The 17434-nt window shown below is 48.2% G+C and overlaps 3 protein-coding genes across 3 annotated transcripts in view; 1 reads left to right on the top strand and 2 right to left on the bottom strand.

The window, feature by feature from the left end:
- Pde6g (phosphodiesterase 6G) overlaps positions 1–17434 on the bottom strand; it is a 28001-nt gene that overhangs the window by 3293 nt on the left and 7274 nt on the right. The window contains exon 2 of the mRNA XM_004639488.2: positions 1358–1436. The gene's annotated coding sequence lies outside the window, so the exon portion shown is untranslated. The remainder of the gene's footprint in view (positions 1–1357; positions 1437–17434) is intronic.
- On the bottom strand, positions 2862–4193 carry Oxld1 (oxidoreductase like domain containing 1). The gene is made up of 2 exons (XM_023699319.1): positions 4091–4193; positions 2862–3382 (listed from the first exon to the last, which is right to left on the bottom strand). Exons 1-2 carry the CDS (start codon positions 4148–4150, stop codon positions 2966–2968), a joined length of 477 nt encoding a protein of 158 aa, XP_023555087.1. The 5' UTR covers positions 4151–4193; the 3' UTR covers positions 2862–2965.
- Positions 4251–14665, top strand: Ccdc137 (coiled-coil domain containing 137). The gene is made up of 6 exons (XM_004639558.3): positions 4251–4449; positions 4808–4941; positions 8749–8971; positions 12270–12352; positions 12578–12657; positions 13296–14665. Exons 1-6 carry the CDS (start codon positions 4319–4321, stop codon positions 13491–13493), a joined length of 849 nt encoding a protein of 282 aa, XP_004639615.2. The 5' UTR covers positions 4251–4318; the 3' UTR covers positions 13494–14665.

Here is a 17434-nt window from a genome sequence, read left to right as displayed (position 1 = left end):
TTTTTTTTTCTTTTTTGTATCAGGAATTGAACTCAGAACCTTGCGCTTGTCAGTCAGGCACTATGCCAGTGAACTATATGCCTGGCCCAGGCTTTGCGCTCTTGAACACCCCTCTCTGCTCCATCCCCCATGATCACTCTGTCCCCAGGTCCTCATTTATTTATTCATATCACAAATTAGCCCAAACTTCTAGTTTATTAGTATGATTGTGTGACTCTCTTCTCATATTTATGGGATTATTGTTTGTTGCCTATCTTTCTGGGTGGGACAAAGTAATGATGATGGATAATAGCCTGCACAAGGGGAGTGCAGGGCATCCTAAGGGAAGGGCCCCTGTCTCAGGACCAGCTACCTACTGAGCTGTGTAAGGCTCACCTTCCTGGCCCCACTTCACAGAGTCAAGCAGAGGTACAGAGACATGAGGGAAGTTGGTAGTCTTTTGGGCTCCCAGTGTCCTCCCTCTGACGCTGTGTTTGGGGCCTGCTTTGAGTTACTGTCACTTCCTGGCTCTGGTGAGGCAGTTCTGCACAAGGCATTGTCCTTGCAGGTGCCACCCAGGGTGACCTCCCCCCTCCCCATAGCCTCATCCAGATGCCCTGAGCCCCAGTGACCTTGGCAAAGGGCAGCTTAGCTTCCTCTAAACCTATTAGAGTAGAAAGAGACTCCTAATCTCCCAGGGACTACACAGAATGTTCTGCACATGTTGCCAGAATATTCTGAGGCTGCACACGTTACATGGGCAGAGACTGTTCCTGGCCTTAGATCCCCCTGGGGACTCCTTTTAGGATCACCTCTCCTAAATGACTCCAGCTTTGGGCCACTACCAGCTATTTATTGGAGCACTGGGACTAAGACTGATGAGGTGATGAAGGCAGGTGGCCTCTCTGTCACCTGGTATAACCTGTGTCCTTGGACCTGGCACCGGGTTTGGAGGAACCCAGGCTCAGGAGCCTGGTGGTCCTGGCTGCTCAGCCCAATGACTCCTAGCCCCTTGCTTCCTGACAGCATAGGCCGAGGCAGACCTCCTCTCCAGGTCATAGGTTCATGGTGGGCAGCTGGTGTCCTAGTGGAGATCGCTTGGGAATCCTGGGATTGGTGCCGCTTAGCCAACTGATCTTATGTGGCCTGAGGGTCCCAGACCATCACATCGCTGTCCTTGTGGACAGTGGGACACTATCTGATACCGGGGTAAAGGAGGTGGTCGGCAGTGTTCCCTCTAAAGGATGGCAGTGGGAGTGGACTTCTGAAGAGCCCAGAGCTTAGCTGAGGTGGTGAAGAACTGTGGGCTCCCCCTACCCTGGATAGATGGACAGATGCCTGGTTGCCAGGAAAGGCAGGAGATAGGGTTACTACTCACCCAGTGCCGGATGGATCTTGGGGCCACAGGTGCCAGTAGTTGGATGTGGCTCAACAGGGCACTGGTGCTGGCATTTATCCTGCTGACAGTGAGAGGATTAGGACTCCTCTCTTGAGGCTACACTAATGGGATTGTTGGGGGGCCCACAGGATTCTGGGGGCAGGCAGAGGGCTGAAGTACAGTCAGGAGCCTAAAGGAAGGACACTTGGTAAGTAACTGAGACAGGGAGGTGCTGGCACAGCTCCTGACAGGCATATTCCTGGTACAAACGAGAGAGAGAGAGAGAGAGAGAGAGAGAGAGAGAGAGAGAGAGAGAGAGACAGACAAGACACAGACAGACAGACACAGAGACTGACAGAGAGACAGAGTAGAGAGAGATGGGGAAATAGTTTAGTAGAATAAGCGCTTGTTTGGCAAGTGTAGGGAACTGAGTTCAATCCCCAGTTCTGCCAAAAAGAAAAAGAAAAGAAAAAAAAAAGAAAGAAAAGAAAAGAATGAGAGGTCTAGGTCTAACATATAGTCATCATTTTCATACTTTCTAGGACCCATCTGGGGCTGAGCATTTCTAGACCAAGTATATCAACCTTCCAAGACACCAGTCTGACCTAAGAGTATACTATGCCCCATGTATATCAGCTAAAATCCCTCATGAAATCATTTTATAATCTTAGCTTTTCTCTTAAATGAAGAGACAAAATAGGTATACATATGCTTAATGTCAGCCTTGAATAGACTGTTTGCAATCACAGCCTGGAAATATTTGGAAAGAGGTTGTGACAGGAAAGTTTCCATGAAATGGGGGAGATGAGGGACACTGAGGACACTAAGATAAAATTCTTGCCTTAGGTCATGGTGGCCAGGACTACAGCTCAGAACCAGGCTTGTTCTTAACAACTGATTCTGGGGTTGGTGTCCCTGAACTCCTGGTCCTTCCATGGTCAACTGTTTTGGGAGTCTCAACCAGTTATTTTGGAAGAACGGGTCTGAGCACTATCCAGGCTTCTATGAGCTGACCACACTAGCTGGTAAGAAGGGGGTCTTTATAGGACCCCAGCAGGGACTGAGGGTAGCTGGATGGATGGGGTCCTTCCTAGAATGCTTGTCAAGGGCTTTCCTGCAGGTAGCCAGGTGGCCCTCTCCCAGGTACATACAAATTATAGGCAGAGCTGGCCTTTAGTAGGACATGCAGGATGCTGGGACCTGGCAGGCGCCATTTAGACATAATTAAGAGGGTCTTATTTTTCCCTCACAGGCTGGTGAGGGCTGCAGCTGCTTGGCAGATGTATAGTACCAACTGGTACCCATTTTCTTTGATAAAGCACATAGGCCTTATGGACAATATAAACATCTTCTAGTTAACCACCATGAAGAATTAATTTATTTGCAGAAAAAATCCATAAACAATCGGTTGTGGGGCTGGGGAGATGGCTCAGTGGAATAAGTGCTTCCCTGGCAAGTGCAAGGGCCTGAGTTCAATCCCCGGTTCTGGGAAAAAAAAAAAAAAAAAAAATTGGTTGTGACCAAAAGTGGCCATTGCTGCTGCTTCCTGAACAGGAGCTGCCAGGTTGGTGTCTCTGTCCAGAGTGAGGGCGTCTCAGGCAGGCTGGCTCAGTTCCCACGTGCATGGAGCCGGATCTCCATCCTGAGGAAGGCCTTGAGGTTCTCATCAGCTACATGCTCCTCCAGCGCAGCCAGGGCTCGCTCCCCCCCATCTTGGTAGCGCCGCAGCAGTGCTTCTGCATACTCCACCCACACGCAGTTGGGGCAGCCACTCATGCAGCAGTTTGTGGGGGGCTGGAGCTCAGGTGGCAGAGGGTCAAAGGGTTCTGAGGGGCCCCCGCTGGACAGGGAGGTCTTGGGCTGCCCGGTGTGGTCTGCACCTGCTTGAGAGCCCCTCTCCACGTGGTCCATGCCTGAGTCTCTTGGGCTACCGCCAGCTCCCACTGTGCCATGGTTCCTGTGGGGAACACTGCCTCCACGAGGAAGGCTAGGGCAGCAGCTCCAACTGAAGAGCCCAGGGGTCCCCTGAGAATGCAGTAAACACGATTTTTAGAGAAGACAGAAAGGCATGTCCTGTCCCTGATTCTAGGGATCTTTCAGTCTTCCTGTTGCTGAAGGACAAGTGACTCTATGTCCTCAGCTTTCCCACTCCCACAAGACTTTTGACCAGTTAGTTAGCTCACCTCTCTAGACTGTTTGCCCATCTGTAAAATAAAATCAAGATGAGGAAGACATGGCATGACTTAAGAAAAGTGCTAAAATCTGGGTCACAAATTCAGGGCACATTCAGCAGATGGGGGCACAGTAGAAGAGTAATCCTGGGCCCCTGGCCTCAGGGCTACCTCTTCCAGTCTAACCAGTGCGGGTAAGCCCTTCGTTCCTCTGATGCATCTTTCTGACATTCGCATCACCTTTACCCTACTTCTCTGTGACATAAAAAGCTCAAGGCTTTCGAGCTTCAGTCTCTAAACCCAGCAACCTCGGGTCTTCCCCGCCCTCGAATTTGTCCCAGCTATCTGACCTCTGCCTTCCTACAGAGTCCTCATTGACAAACTCCCGGGGCTTACAGCGGCTCGGTGCAGCCCAGTCTCAGGGTCTGGAGGCCTTGCAAACAGGAGGCGCTGAGTAGATGTCCTAAACGCGTGGGCTCAGGGGCTAGGTGGCCTTCCCACACCTAGGGTGGCTACGGACTCCACATCCCCAACCTCCCATACCCAACACGCCAATACTTGCCGAGCTCCGTAAAGCAGCGCCCACAGCCCTGGAGCCCCGGGCGGCGCCGAGCGGTAGCATAGCTGCTGCAAGCTGTGAGTGGCGGCGGGCCTGTCCAATCGCAGCCTGAGGGGAAGCCGCACCAATCCAATGAGCGTGGGGCTGGACGCAGGAAGCGGAAGTAGTGTTCGTTCGCGGGCCGCTTGGGAGGACGGAAATGGCTTCACTCTCTGAGTAACTAGTGTGAGGATGGGAGGTGCTGGACAGCGAGCGGTGGCCCCATCGCGGTCGAAGGGATCTGGGAACCCGGGGCGGCGGCGGCGGCAGCAGCAGCCGCTAGGGCAGCAAAAATGCTCGGCCCCGCGGCCGGGGCCGTGCAGGTGGGTAGCGACCCTGGAGGAGTGAATTTGTCAGCGAGCTTTCCAGCACACTTTCAGAGTAGGCACACAGCCTCCTCGATGGTGCCTTGGCCAGCTCTCTGTGAAGATCCGTTGAATATGTGGAGACGTGAATGAATCTGGTTTTGCCTGTGCTATGTCCCCAGTAGGAGTCCAGCGGTCCCAGGCTCCGCGGATTTTCGGAGCACTTTTTGCCATAGCATGCTTGCAGAAAGCAGTTCAAGGGACGGCGTGAGAGGAGCGGGCCTTCTCCCTACCGTCCGTGGCCCCGCTGTTCCTCTTTCCTGATGGGCCGCGTTTTACTTCAAACCGGTCTCACCCCCTGAGTTTTCCTTCCCAGCAAAGAAAAGAAGAAAGTGAATTGCAAACCTAAGAACCAGGATGAACAAGAAATCCCTTTCCGGCTCCGAGAGATCATGAAGAGCCGCGAGGAGATGAAAAAACCCCTCAGTTTCAAGAAGAGAAAGAAGGAAGGTATGTGTGGGCCCCTGCCTGGCGGCAGCGGCTCTGCGTGTCTGAATCCCCAGTTGCCCAAATACTGTACTCCATAACCTTTCAGGCAGAGGAAACTTGCCAAGACCCTGTGCTGAAGGAACAGGGCAAGGGAGGCAGGATGGAGGGAAGACCAGTGTCACCAAAACCAAAGCAGGGGGTGGTAGCGGTGTGGTTCCAGAAGAGACTAAATAAAGAAGTCTGTGAAGGGTTGGAGAACAGCTTAGAAGACCTGCAGGAGCAGGGAGAAGTATTGATTTTTTTTTTTTCCCCAACGTGATGGAGACCCATCAGGGGTTTTAGTGGTAATGACTAGTTTATATTGACTTTTTGTTTTGTTTTGTTTTGTTTTGTTTTTGTTTTTGGATTTAGTCGATTTTATTTACAGCTTTTTTTTTTTAACCATTTCAGAGCATTACACAATTACATTTCTCATTTTCTGATCTGCAGATACCTTAAATGGAAATACTTTTGAAAAAATTATCAAATTAGGTACATCCAAAATGCAACAATTACACTTATGACAATTAATTCACAAAGTGTAATTTACTAGGACGTATCCTAAGAATTTAGGAACAGCCAGTCAGGAGAAGTCTGACCAAATTTAGTTAACAACTATTTACATATCCAAAATGAAACCTAACTAAACTCCCAAACTAGAAGCTTGAAAGTTAGTTATAGCTCTACTGGACAAAAGAGTGCTGGCTCACACCTGACCTAACGGCTCTAACAGCTGGAAGCCCAAGCACAAGACCACCTCCCCAGCTCCATGACCAACCAGACAGCAAGTATCTCAGTTTGTCCAACACCCAGGTGCCAAATTTGTATACCATTAGACACACAGAAAGACTAAGTGTTCATTAATTTAAAAAACAAGTAGTCATTAAATGTTCTCTCCCCCACTCATCATCCATTACTAAAACTTCAAATATGCAACCTGTATCACATAGTGACAGACAGTATTGTGTGTGTGTGTGTGTGTGTGTGTGTACAGTAATAGGTACAAATGGTAATTAATAGTCCCTGCAAAAATTCATTTTGAGGGGCTGGTGAGATGGCTCAGTGGTCTAAAGCACCTTCTTAGAACAAGCTTAGCAAAGCACAGGGATCATGGTTCAATCCCCCAGCACCACATGCCAGCCAGCCCCGCCCCCTGGTGGGCTGAGTTGGACACACACACACACACACACACACACACACAAATAAATAAAATTAAAAAAAAAAATTCAGTTTGAGACTATGGCTTCTATGCCTGGGGATGGTTTCAGATTTCAAAGTTGGAAAATACTACTAAAATCTCCCTTCCTTAAGGCAAATTTGAGTGGCTGCCTGGCCTGTTCAGTTTTAAGCTTTAAGCGCCTCAGTGTAAAAATGGCTATAAGGTAAGTAAGTATAAAAAGCCAGCCAACTGAGTGCAATTTTGCTGTCCAATTTGGCTAAGTGATTTTGTGGAAATTCTTCCTAACTAGTCTAGAGAATTATGGTGCCTTCCAGCGGGTCCCGCCTACCTCACTGTCGTTGTTCAGGTTTCAAACTGTGTCAACAGAGCCCACACTTCAGGAGTCAGCTGCTTGGCTGCCTTGGTGGCCTCAGTGACAGCCTTATAATACAGACCCTTTCTCTTCTTATTAAAGCGTGACTGGAAGTTTTCTAAAAAGGGGGAGAGTTGCGAAAGAGCAAGGAAAGAAGTGGTTGGGGACCCAAACCATGAAATACGGGCCTCCTGCCGGACCAAAAGCCTGTTATCTTTCTGGCTCACTGTTACGGTGAGGATACGGGCTGGCCACCAAGGGAAGCCATAGATCTTGGCCCAAACAATGTCCCCTACACATATGGTCCTGCCATCTGGTGTGACACATTTAGAGACGTTTTTGGAAAAGATTTTCATTTTCAAGGAATTATTGAGCGTTTTCTCTTCCTTTGAAGAGGAAGCAGGAGAGGCAGAAGGTGCATGCACCCTGCCTGGAGGAAAGTCAAGGCTTTCAGAAGAGCTACACTCCGAGTTGGAGGATTTCAAACCATCTGAGCTAGCAGCACTACACACCGAGGCGCTGGGAGAGTTGCATTTCTTTTGCGTTAGGGTCATGTAAACAGACACAGTGCTTTCGCTGCTATATTTGACTTTGAATACAGAACACATAAATGAAGGGACTGAGTGGATATGATTCATCAGTGAGGAAGCTGTTACCAGTGAGAAGTGGTATTTCCTTGGACCAGGTTTTAAGCAGCAGGCAGAGAGAAGTGGGTGGATTTGGGAATTCAAGAAAGAAAATTGATCGAAAAAAAAAAAAAAAAGAAAATTGATTGGATCCCTCTGAAAAGCTTGTCTTTCTCATTACCTATCACAGTATCTAGGTTGTGCCTCACGCCACTCTGGATATCTTGGGCAATGGTGTCAACGTGCTTGTACATTTTCATGTGTATACCTATTCATTTTTCCAAAGCGATTTTACAGCAATGCTGTTTCATAATTTATGTGTAAATTTTGGCCTTTTCATCAAAGAGAGGATGAAATAAAAAGCTAAATAAAGGGTTAGAGGCAAGTGGAAGATGACACTTCTTTGTGTTGGGGCCGTGCCCTGGGGCCTTGTACATGCAGCACAAGTGCCCTGCCACAGAGCCGTATCTCCAGCCCCAGATGGCACATTTGTGAATTATGCTGCATTGAATTGGTACCTTTTTTTGTTAAATTATTTTTAAAATGTATACTAAGGAAATGGGGGATGTAGCTCCACTGTAGAATGTAGAGCATGTTCAAGGCCCTGAGTTGGATCCCCAGCATTGGATAAAATTGTGTGTGTGTGTGTGTGTGTGTGTGTGTGTGTATGTGTATGCACAATCATGTATGTGGTAAAATCAAATGGCTCCGAGAAGTATGAAGTGAAATGTGAGCTTCCCTATCTATAAGCTCTGGTTCATTGTTCTGAAAAAAATTACTGATCATTTTCTATATAACCTTTCCTATAGAGATATTATTCATATTTTCACACCTTTGTAATGTAAAACCTCTTCATCCTATATATTGTGCTATGGCCTGTGTTCATTTATAGTCTTTCTACATTCATATCTGTAGCTCTGTTGAGCTTCCTTGAATAGCTGGGTAATTAAATTTGTCAGTGAGCAGAGGGAATTCATTTACCCAGACACTTTTGGGTAGTCATTTAGGTTTCTCGTTGGTTTTTTCAGTTGTGATTCAGTGGATGTCTTTGACACATACCAGTAGGCTGTGAGGTCACCCCTATAGGGATGACCTGAACTGGGCATTTTAGAACCTCTTTGGCTGCTGCATTCTAGCACAGCTCTTAAAACTTTGAAAGGAGGACAGCAGAGGTGAGGAAAGACAGGAATCAATATATAAAAGCTGGGGTCAGGTGGAGCCCTCTCTCCTGATGGGAGAAAGTGAACCTGCAGCATGTTTATTTATACCTTTAGTATATGAATAAGTTCGTAGAGAGTTTAAGGGCAGGAAGAATACCTAATCTATTAGCTGAATACTCAGTATGCCTTAGTGGCTTCATGGGAAACAAGGGAGAAAACTGTTCTCTTAAGCAAATGGGGCCCTCACAATTCTCATGGGGCCCTGCCAAACTCATAAGAGGCAGTGGCCTTGTCCTATGTACCTTAGGTACAAACAGCTTTGATCTCAACACGTGGCTGTTTCCACTTGAACCTGCGCTTTTCTTTCTATTGTCTTGGAAGAGGAAGTGGGCTTGGATCACTTGGCTAGCATCATTTACTCCCTCCTGACTCTAATACCACACCTTTTATGGAGTCCTCCTTTGTCCTTAGCCCAAGTGGCCTTCAAGAACACTCTGGAGAAAGAAGCAAAGGGAGTGGAGCCAGATATCAGGGTTCCCAAGTTCAAGCAGAGGAAGGGGGAGTCCGATGGGGCTTATATCCAGCGCATGGAACAGGAGACCCAGCACGTCCTGTTCCTCAGCAAGAACCAGACCAGCCGGCAGCCAGAGGTGCAGGCAGCTCCCAAGAAGGAGAAATCTGAACGAAAAAAAGCGTGAGTTGAGGGTGAGCGGGGTCGTGGTTTGCCTGGAAGTTCCAGGGGGGCAGAGTTATGGGTTCTACAGCAACATTTTGTTGTCACATCAGTCCATACGTACTCTCAATTTAGGAAAACTGAGCAAAGAAGTTAAAGTCCTGGTAAGGGAAGAGCTCAGTGGGATTTTTTTTTTAACTTAAAAAAAAAAATCTTTTATTTATATATTTATTTGGTACAGGGTCTCACTATGTAGTGATCCTCCTGTCTCTGCCTTTACAGAGCTGGCATTACATGCATATACCACCAAACCCAGTTTCAGTGGCCAGCTGGGCTTGGCACCTGCCCAGCATGTGGTACCAGAGATTGAACTCCAGTCCTTGCATTTGCCAGACAGGCACTTAGGCTGCTGAGCTATCTCCCCAGCCCTTGCTTTGTTTTTTATCTCCTCTGGAAGAGCATGAGGGCTTCAGGGGCCAGTCATCCTCCTTGGGTTGTGTAGTAGCTGCTGGGATATCCCTGAGGGACTCAGTATTGTACAGGGATCCTGGTAAAGCTGATATGCAGCCCTGGCCTGGATCTGGATTGAAGTTGTTTCCAATGTTCCCCTTTCTGATCCAAAAAACATTCCAGAGCCTTTAGCTTGGTCATTTATACAAGTTCTGCAACTGATGTTCTCATTTGTGAAGTATATCAAGATAATGTCACTGTCATGAGATTTCGTTATGCTCCTTGTATGGGCTGGGGAGATAGCTCAGCCATCTAAGTGCCTGCCTGGCAAGCACAAGGACTGGGTTTGATCCCTGGTAGTGCATGCCATGCTGACCCAAAACTGGGGGTGGTAGCGCACACCTGTAATCCCAGTGCTGGGAAGGCTGAAACAGGAGGATAGCTGTGAGTCTGAGCTGTGTAGCAAGACCCTCTACCAAATGAACAAATAAATAAACGAATATAAAACAAGTTTGTTTATACCTGGGGGGCCGGAGAGATAGCTCAGTGGCTTAAGCGCCTGCCTGGCAAGCGTAAGGCCGAGTTGGATCCCTGGTATGGCAAACAGAAAAAAAGTTAATGCTCCTTGTATAGTTGTTACTAAGGATGGTGTCCAGCCAGGAGCAAGCCTACCCTCTCCTTCCTACCTTGATTTCTCTCCTGGAACATGGTTTCAACAATCAGTGTTCTTTCCTTATTTTTCCCCCCAGTACCAGGGATTGAACTCAAGGCCTTGAACTCACCAGGCAGGCACTTTAATTACTTTTACTTTATTTTACTTTTTAAAAAAATGTATTTAGTCTCACTATATAGGTGGGACTCGTAGTGATTCTCCTATTTTCAGCCTCCGAAGCGCTGGTATTACAGGCATGCGTCCAGTCTCAGTCACGGTCTCAGAGCATCCCAGGGCGAGGCCAGCATAGCACGTGGGGGATCAAAACCTGACCACTGGGCTCTGCCTAAGCAGGAGCTTTAGTCTGCTGAGCTATCTGGCTGGCCCTATTTACTTTTTTTTTTTTTTTTTTTTTAAGGTACCGGGGATTGAACTCAGGACCCTGCACTTGCCAGGGAGGCACTTATTCTACTGAGCTTTCTCCCCAGCCCCCCTATTTACTTTTTATTTATTTATTTGTGTGTGTGTGTGTGTGTGTGTGTGTGTGTGGCCAGCTCAGCCCACCAGGGGGCGGGGCTGGCTGGCATGTGGTGCTGGGGGATTGAACCGCGGTCCCTATGCTTTGCTAAACTTGTTCTAAGTAGGCGCTTTAGACCACTGAGCCATCTCATCAGCCCCCCTATTTACTTTTGAGACAGAGTTTCACTAGTTTTTCAAGGTAGGCTCAAATTTACCATTCTCCTGGTTCACCTTCCTAGAGTGCTGGGATTATAAGTGTGCACCACACCTGGTAAAAGCGTGGCTTTTTTTTTTTTTTTTTTTGGTGGAACCGGGGATTGAACTCAGGCCCTTGCGCTTGCCAGGGAAACACTTATTCCACTGAGCCATCTCCCTGCCCAAAATGGCAGAAGGATTTTTTTTTTTTTTTGGCTCCGAATGCCTTCAGGGCAGGTTTGGCTGGTTTGAGTTCTGGGGATCAAACCACAGCAACCTGAGCCTGACTAAAGTGGTGTTTTTTGAGATGCCTTAACCACAACTTTCCAGATTAACCAACTCAAGGTTTTATCATAGTTAAAGGAGTTGGGCATGCCTGTAATCTCAGCACTTGGGTTACACAGTGAGTTCAATGCCAACCTCAACTACATAGTGATACCCTGCCTCAAAAACAAACAAAGATAAAAATTGCTATAAGATGCCAACTTCTCCTCTTTACTGTCACAGATTTATTATTAATTTTTTTTTTGGGAGGAGGACTTTTATTTTGAGACAGAGCCTCAAATAAAAGTCGGTGCCGCCTGTGTAGTTCAGGATGGCCTTGAGCTTACTTTGTAGCCCAGGCTGGTCTTGAAATCAAAATGATCCCCCTGCCTCAGCCTCCTGAGTGCTGAGATTACAGGTGTGCATTACCATGCACAGCTTTTTTTTTTTTTTTTTTTTTTTTTTTTTTTGTATCAGGAATCAAATTCGAGAGACCTTTTTCTTGTCACACAGGCACTGTACCACTGAGCTATATCCCTGGGTTTTTTTTTTTTTTTTTTTTTCTTTTTTTTTTTTTGAAACAGTGCTTCACTGTGTAGCTAGGCTGGTCTTGCAAAATTAAGGTGATGTTTCTGCCTCAGCCTCCCAAGTGCTGGGATTACAGGCATGAGCTACCATCCCTGGTTAGGGTTTCTTTTTGATTCTGTTAAGATCTACAGAGTAGATAGGTTGTGGAGTCTCCCTGTTTCTGAGTTCTTGAAGTACTTGTAGTCATGTGAGGGAAGAAAATTACATTGTAGAAAACTTATTTTACATATAACCTAAAGCCACAATGATCTCCAAACTTATCTTAAGACTTTAGAATTCACTGTCCCCATAAGGTGCACAACACATATCTGGGACTTTGGTAGGCCATTTAGTTAAAGCAGCACAGCTAGCCCTTGGGGCATGACGGTAGAGTATTTAGCAGTGTCTGTCTCCTTGTGTTTACAGTGCAGAATGTCCACAGGTGTTATCAGATGTTCCCTGCAGCTGACTACCACTAACTGGGAAGTCTCAAAGGGTTTGGTGGCTACTCTGATGGAGCACTGTAGCCTTGGGTGTGGGGACTGACATTGACTGCCAGGGCTCAAGTCTTACCTCTTCCCTGGGGCACCTCTAGAGGGTGGGGTTGCCCTTGCCTTCTCCTGGTTGGTGTGAGCAGTTAGGAATTTAGAAGGCATCATGCTTTCTTCCCAGGTTCCAGAAACGGCGACTGGATAAAGCCCAGCAGAAGAAGGAGGAGAGGGCGGTGGATAGGCTGGAGCAGGAGCTACTACAAGGTAGCCCTTCCTAAAGTGACTCTCTCCATTCAGACCTGGTCCTCCTTTTCTCACCAGCCCCTTTATTTCCCTGAATCCACTGCTGGAAGGCCAGCAGATGGATCCATGTTCTGTGTCCTGGCCTTGGCCACAGGGAGCAGGGGGATTCGATGGTAGCAGGGACTGTGGGCACCAGGACCCGGGTGATATGTAGGCAGCAGGCCTTTGTCCCCTCTCTTTTTGCAGACACTGTGAAGTTTGGAGAAGTTGTCTTACAGCCTCCAGAGCTGACTGCCCAACCCAGGAGAAGCACAAGTAGAAGCCAGGTATGCAGGGCTAGGTGCACACGAGGTGGCAAGGTGGTAGAGTTACCAATCTTTTCTCCAGAGCTGCCAGGGAACAAAAGCCAAGACTAATATTTGTAGGGTACACCCTAGCACCTCACTGCTGGACTGAGAGCTAGGTTTTTTGTTTGTTTTTGTATTTCAGGAGAGCATCTACAGGGTCTCACTATGTAGCTCAGACTCTAGTGATCCACCTGTGTTCAGCCTCCCAAGAGCTGGGATTACAGGCATGCACCACCACGCCCAGTCTCCATAGCAATCTCAGTGTGCCCCCAGGGGTGGGGCTGGCACAGCATATGGGGGATCAAGCCCAGGCAGCTGCTGCATCTGCCTAAGCAGGTGCTTTAATCTGCTAAGCTATTTGGCCTGCCCTTTTCTTTTCTTTGTTTGTTTGTTTGTTGTCTTTTTGAGACAGGATCTCACTAGTAGTTCAGACTGGCCTTGAGCTCAATTTGTAGGCCAAGTTGGCCTTGAGCTTCCTGCCTGAGCCTCCTGAGTGCTGGAGTGCTGGGATTACAGGCATGTACCACCACACTGGGGCAAGAGCTATTACACAGTTGCAGCCCTTGCCATCACCCCTGGTCCACCCTGCTTCTTACCCTTCCTTCTTTCTTCCTCAGCCTGGAAAAAAGTCGCTGATGCTGAAGATGCTTTTGAACCCTGGCAGGATGTCCCAGAAACCTCAGGGTGCCTCACTAGCCAGGCAGCGGATCGTGGAGGAGGAGAGGGAACGGGTTGTGCAGGCCTACCGGGCCCTGAAGAAGCTGCGACAGCAGCAGGGGGTGTCACCACCACAGCCACTGGGCCACACTTCCTAGCGGAAGCCTGAGATGCCTCTGTGATGGAGAAACACAAGAGCCAGGTACTCCTGGAAACTGGCCACAGCTTGCCTCACCTGAACCAAGGGCAGATGGCAGATCCTTCTCCGGACAGTGACTGACACACCAGCTCTTAATGTGGAAAGTCTTCAGATCTTTTCTCTGGATTATTTCTCGTAAAGATTGCTCTTTTCTATGGACCACTGAGTGGGTATATCTCACACTGGGTTATTCCCCATAGATTGGGACTAGTGTCTTGTTTCTGAGCCTAGCTTTATTCTGTGGAAGAAAAGTCCAGGCTCGGGGAACCCAGTCCTGAAATCCTGACTCTGAATACTAGTTAATTACTAAAACTGCTGACGTAGGTCAGTTCATCATTAAGAGGCTCCCTCAGGGTCAGCCCAAGCAGGGCCAGGCAGGGCAGGTCAGCAGGCCAGTGGAAGAACAGGCATGTGGCAGGGTACAGTTGGTCCCTAGACCACCTACAGGACCCTATTAGTGGCAGGAGAACCCTAGCACAAGTTGGACAAGGTCTGGGACTCACCTAACAGGTCTCTGGGCTATGGGACAGCCAGGGAGGCCAGGGATGGAGCCTCTCTGGAACTGGTTAGACCGCAGAACTGGCAATAGCACTTGCACAGGGCAGGACTTCCCTGGCTTCGACCACCACTGCCAAGGGAGAGAGCACCTAGCCCTCAGCATCAGGTGAAAGAAAACATGGGTGTGGATGTGAGGGCGATCTGGCTGCGACATCTGTCACCCCATTGATCGCCAGGGTTGATCTGGCTGGCTAGGCGAGTGTCCCCTTCCTCCCTCAACGATCCATGTGCGTCCCTCCCGAAGCTGTGCACTCGGTTGAAGAGGACGACCACCCCCGATAGAGGAGGACCGGTCCTCGGTCAAGGGTATACGAGTAGCTGCGCTCCCCTGCTAGAACCTCCAAACAAGCTCTCAAGAAAACATAGGTGTGAAGACTTTCAGCACCACAGACCTCCCCAGGATCCTGCCACCACAAAGGTGCTCCCAAAGATCTCAGCAAATCCTGAATCTGTCAGGAGCACTGTGAAGTGCCAGAGTTTTATGTGCTCTTCTAATCCCCTTCCCCCAAATTTGCATTTTGCAGAATGAAGTTAACTAAGATTTTTGTTATTTTTGAAATCAGGGCTGTAGCTGGGCATGGTGGCCCATGCCTATAATCCTGGGAGGATGATAGGAGGATCATTGTGAGTTAAAGACCAGTCTGGGCTACAAAATGAGCTCAAGACCAGGCTGAGCTGCATAGTGAGATCCTATCTCAAAAAGACTAAATAAATAAGTCAGCACTGTTAGCCTGAAGTGATTTTTGATGCCTTGTGACACTTGGTGGCTCAGCTACCTGGGTGACTGGGATGAGCATAGATGATTTGAGTTATACCTGGCAGCACTCGGCCTCAATCAGGCTGACTAGAGAAGTGCAAATTTTATTTATTTATTTATTTATTTATTTATTTATTTATTTATTTATTTATTGTGGAACTGGGGATTGAACTCAGGCCCTTTCGCTTGCCAGGGAAGCGCTTACTCCACTGAGCCATCTCCCTGGCCCCTAGAAGTGCAAATTTAGATGACACTTGCCATCTGGGAAGTTTAAGTGAGGACACTGTCAAGCCAGTGCATGGCCACTGTCAATGACAGTGCCATTGACTACATCTGTTCCAGAGAATGTGTGACCTTCCATCTGAGGCATGTGATGGACCACCTCAGTGACTTGGATTAAGGGACTGTTTGGCTCTTCTGCTCCTGTAAGCCTTTCTGCCATGTGGATAGTGGCAGGCTTCTGTTCTGACCCTCTGCAGTATACCTGACCCTGACTTTCCTATGCCTGGTGTGGCAAGACAGTGCAGCACGTGGTATTCCTTACTCAGGGCCTTTTTGGTTTTTCCTGAAATAGGGTCTTGCTATGTAGTGCAGCCTGGCCTCGAACTCACTATGTAACCCAAGCTGATCTCAAACTCATAGCAATCTTCCTACTTCAGCTTCTTAGGTACTGGGGTTAAAGGTGTGTGCTACTGCACCCAACATTTTTTTTTTAAATTAATATATTTCATTAATATAAAATAGACTCATTTGGGGAAGTTGATACATGCATTTAAAATCTTGACTGTTTTCTATCTTGTACCACTTAGGACCTGGTCTTTACAACTGTCATGGACTCTTGACACCTGGGTACTCTTGCTCCATCCACAAACCAGTCAGAGAATACTGACAACCAGGCAGTGGCAGTAGTACTGTGTGATGTCAGTACTGACTCTAGGTGCCGTAAGGTGTCCACATGGAAATAGGATCTGGGAACTAGGATTCACCAGTCCTCCAACAGAATCAAAGTGCCCTGTTCTCACTGGGACCCAGCTGGCTGCAGACAAGAGCCCAGGCCAGTACCTTGAACATTCCCAAGCATGATAAAGTTGTTTATTTTGTTGCCCAAAACACTGAAAGAACTTACTGTGGCCCTTAGGGTCCTGTAAAGTGGGCCTTGCACAGAGTCCCCAGTGTGATTTCTTTCCCTGAACCAGATTTCAAAGGGCTTGGGGCATTCTCTTGTGGGAGCTTCCCTGCCTCTGCTGTTGGGGTGTTTTGTTCTGTTACCAGGACTTAAATTCAGGATCTTGCACTTGCCAGGCAGGTGTTGTACCACTGAGCTATCTCCTTGGCTCTGTTGGGGTGTTTTGAGTGCAAAAAAGTTCAGCAGGACAAAACAGTATAAGGCTATATGCCCATCTGGCTTTAGCCTCCTGTGGCATGATGTCTGGCAGGCAGGGTGTGAATGCAGCCTGAGATACCTCTGCCAGGGGAGCACATGGGGCCTGCTTCCCTGCTGGCCCTGCCCTTCCCTTCCTGGGGCATTCCTTCCCCCTCCTGCCTCCCAGCTGATGAAAATGCTGAGGGTGGCCCTTTGGGGATATGGAATGTCTGTAGGAAGCTGAGACTCAGCAGACCCAAGAGGTACAGATACTCAGAGCAATGAGAAGAGGAAGCTAGGCAGGACTGAGGCTAGGATCTAGAAGAGCTCAAGTATGCAGCCCAGCAGTACCAGCAGCTATGCTGGCTAGAGACTGCATACATAGGTTTATCCTAGTCCCCAAAGTTAGTTCTGGGGGCAGGGCCTACGATCTGGAGGTTTGGGTAATACTTCCCAGTCTGAGGCCCACTGAGCTAGAAAAGGGTAACTCTGGATATAATGAGCTCCTCTGAGGGTCTGGGTCTAAGTGGAACCCCAGCATTCAGTTCAACTCTGAACAAAATATTTGTGTGGCATTTTTGCAGGGGGACCAGCACCTTCATTTTTTTTTTTAAACTTTTATTTGTGTGTGTGTGTGTGTGTGTGTGTGTGGCCAGCTCAGCCCACCAGGGGGCAGGGCTGGCTGGCATGTGGTGCTGGGGGATTGAACCATGGTCCCTGTGTTTGCTAAACTTGTTTTAAGTAGGTGCTTTAGACCACTGAGCCATCTTACCAGCCCAGCACCTTCATTTTTGAAGGAGAACTATGACCCCAAAATAATCTAGGCACAATGGTATATTGCTGTGACCTCAGCTACTCAGGCTAAGAGAGAAGGATAAATTCCAGGCCAGTCTTAAGGAATTTAGTGAGGCCATACCCCAAAGCAGGCCTGGAGAGGTGGGGATGGGCAGTGCCAGGGATGTAGCTCAGTGCTCCTTGAGTTCAGTCCCCTGTACTGCCAACAAACAATTTACAGCCTAAAACAGTCACCTCAGCAGACTACCTTCCCAACTGGAGGTGGCTCCCAAGTAATCAGTAGTTCCCACTGTGGCTCAGCAAGAGTCCAGACAAACCCAATTCCAATGTTATAGGAGTTACTATAGTCCTGGTGCTGTAGACTAAGGCTCTGGGACCTGGTTGCCAGCCAAAAAGAACAGGCTGAGGGCCGGCGGTATAGCTCAGC

This window comes from Octodon degus, unplaced genomic scaffold (assembly GCF_000260255.1).
Source record: "Octodon degus isolate 3935 unplaced genomic scaffold, OctDeg1.0 scaffold00112, whole genome shotgun sequence".
Lineage (NCBI taxonomy): Eukaryota > Metazoa > Chordata > Mammalia > Rodentia > Octodontidae > Octodon > Octodon degus.
The sequence above is the reverse complement of the archived record's forward strand: the minus strand, read 5'-3'. Positions and strand labels throughout refer to the sequence as shown.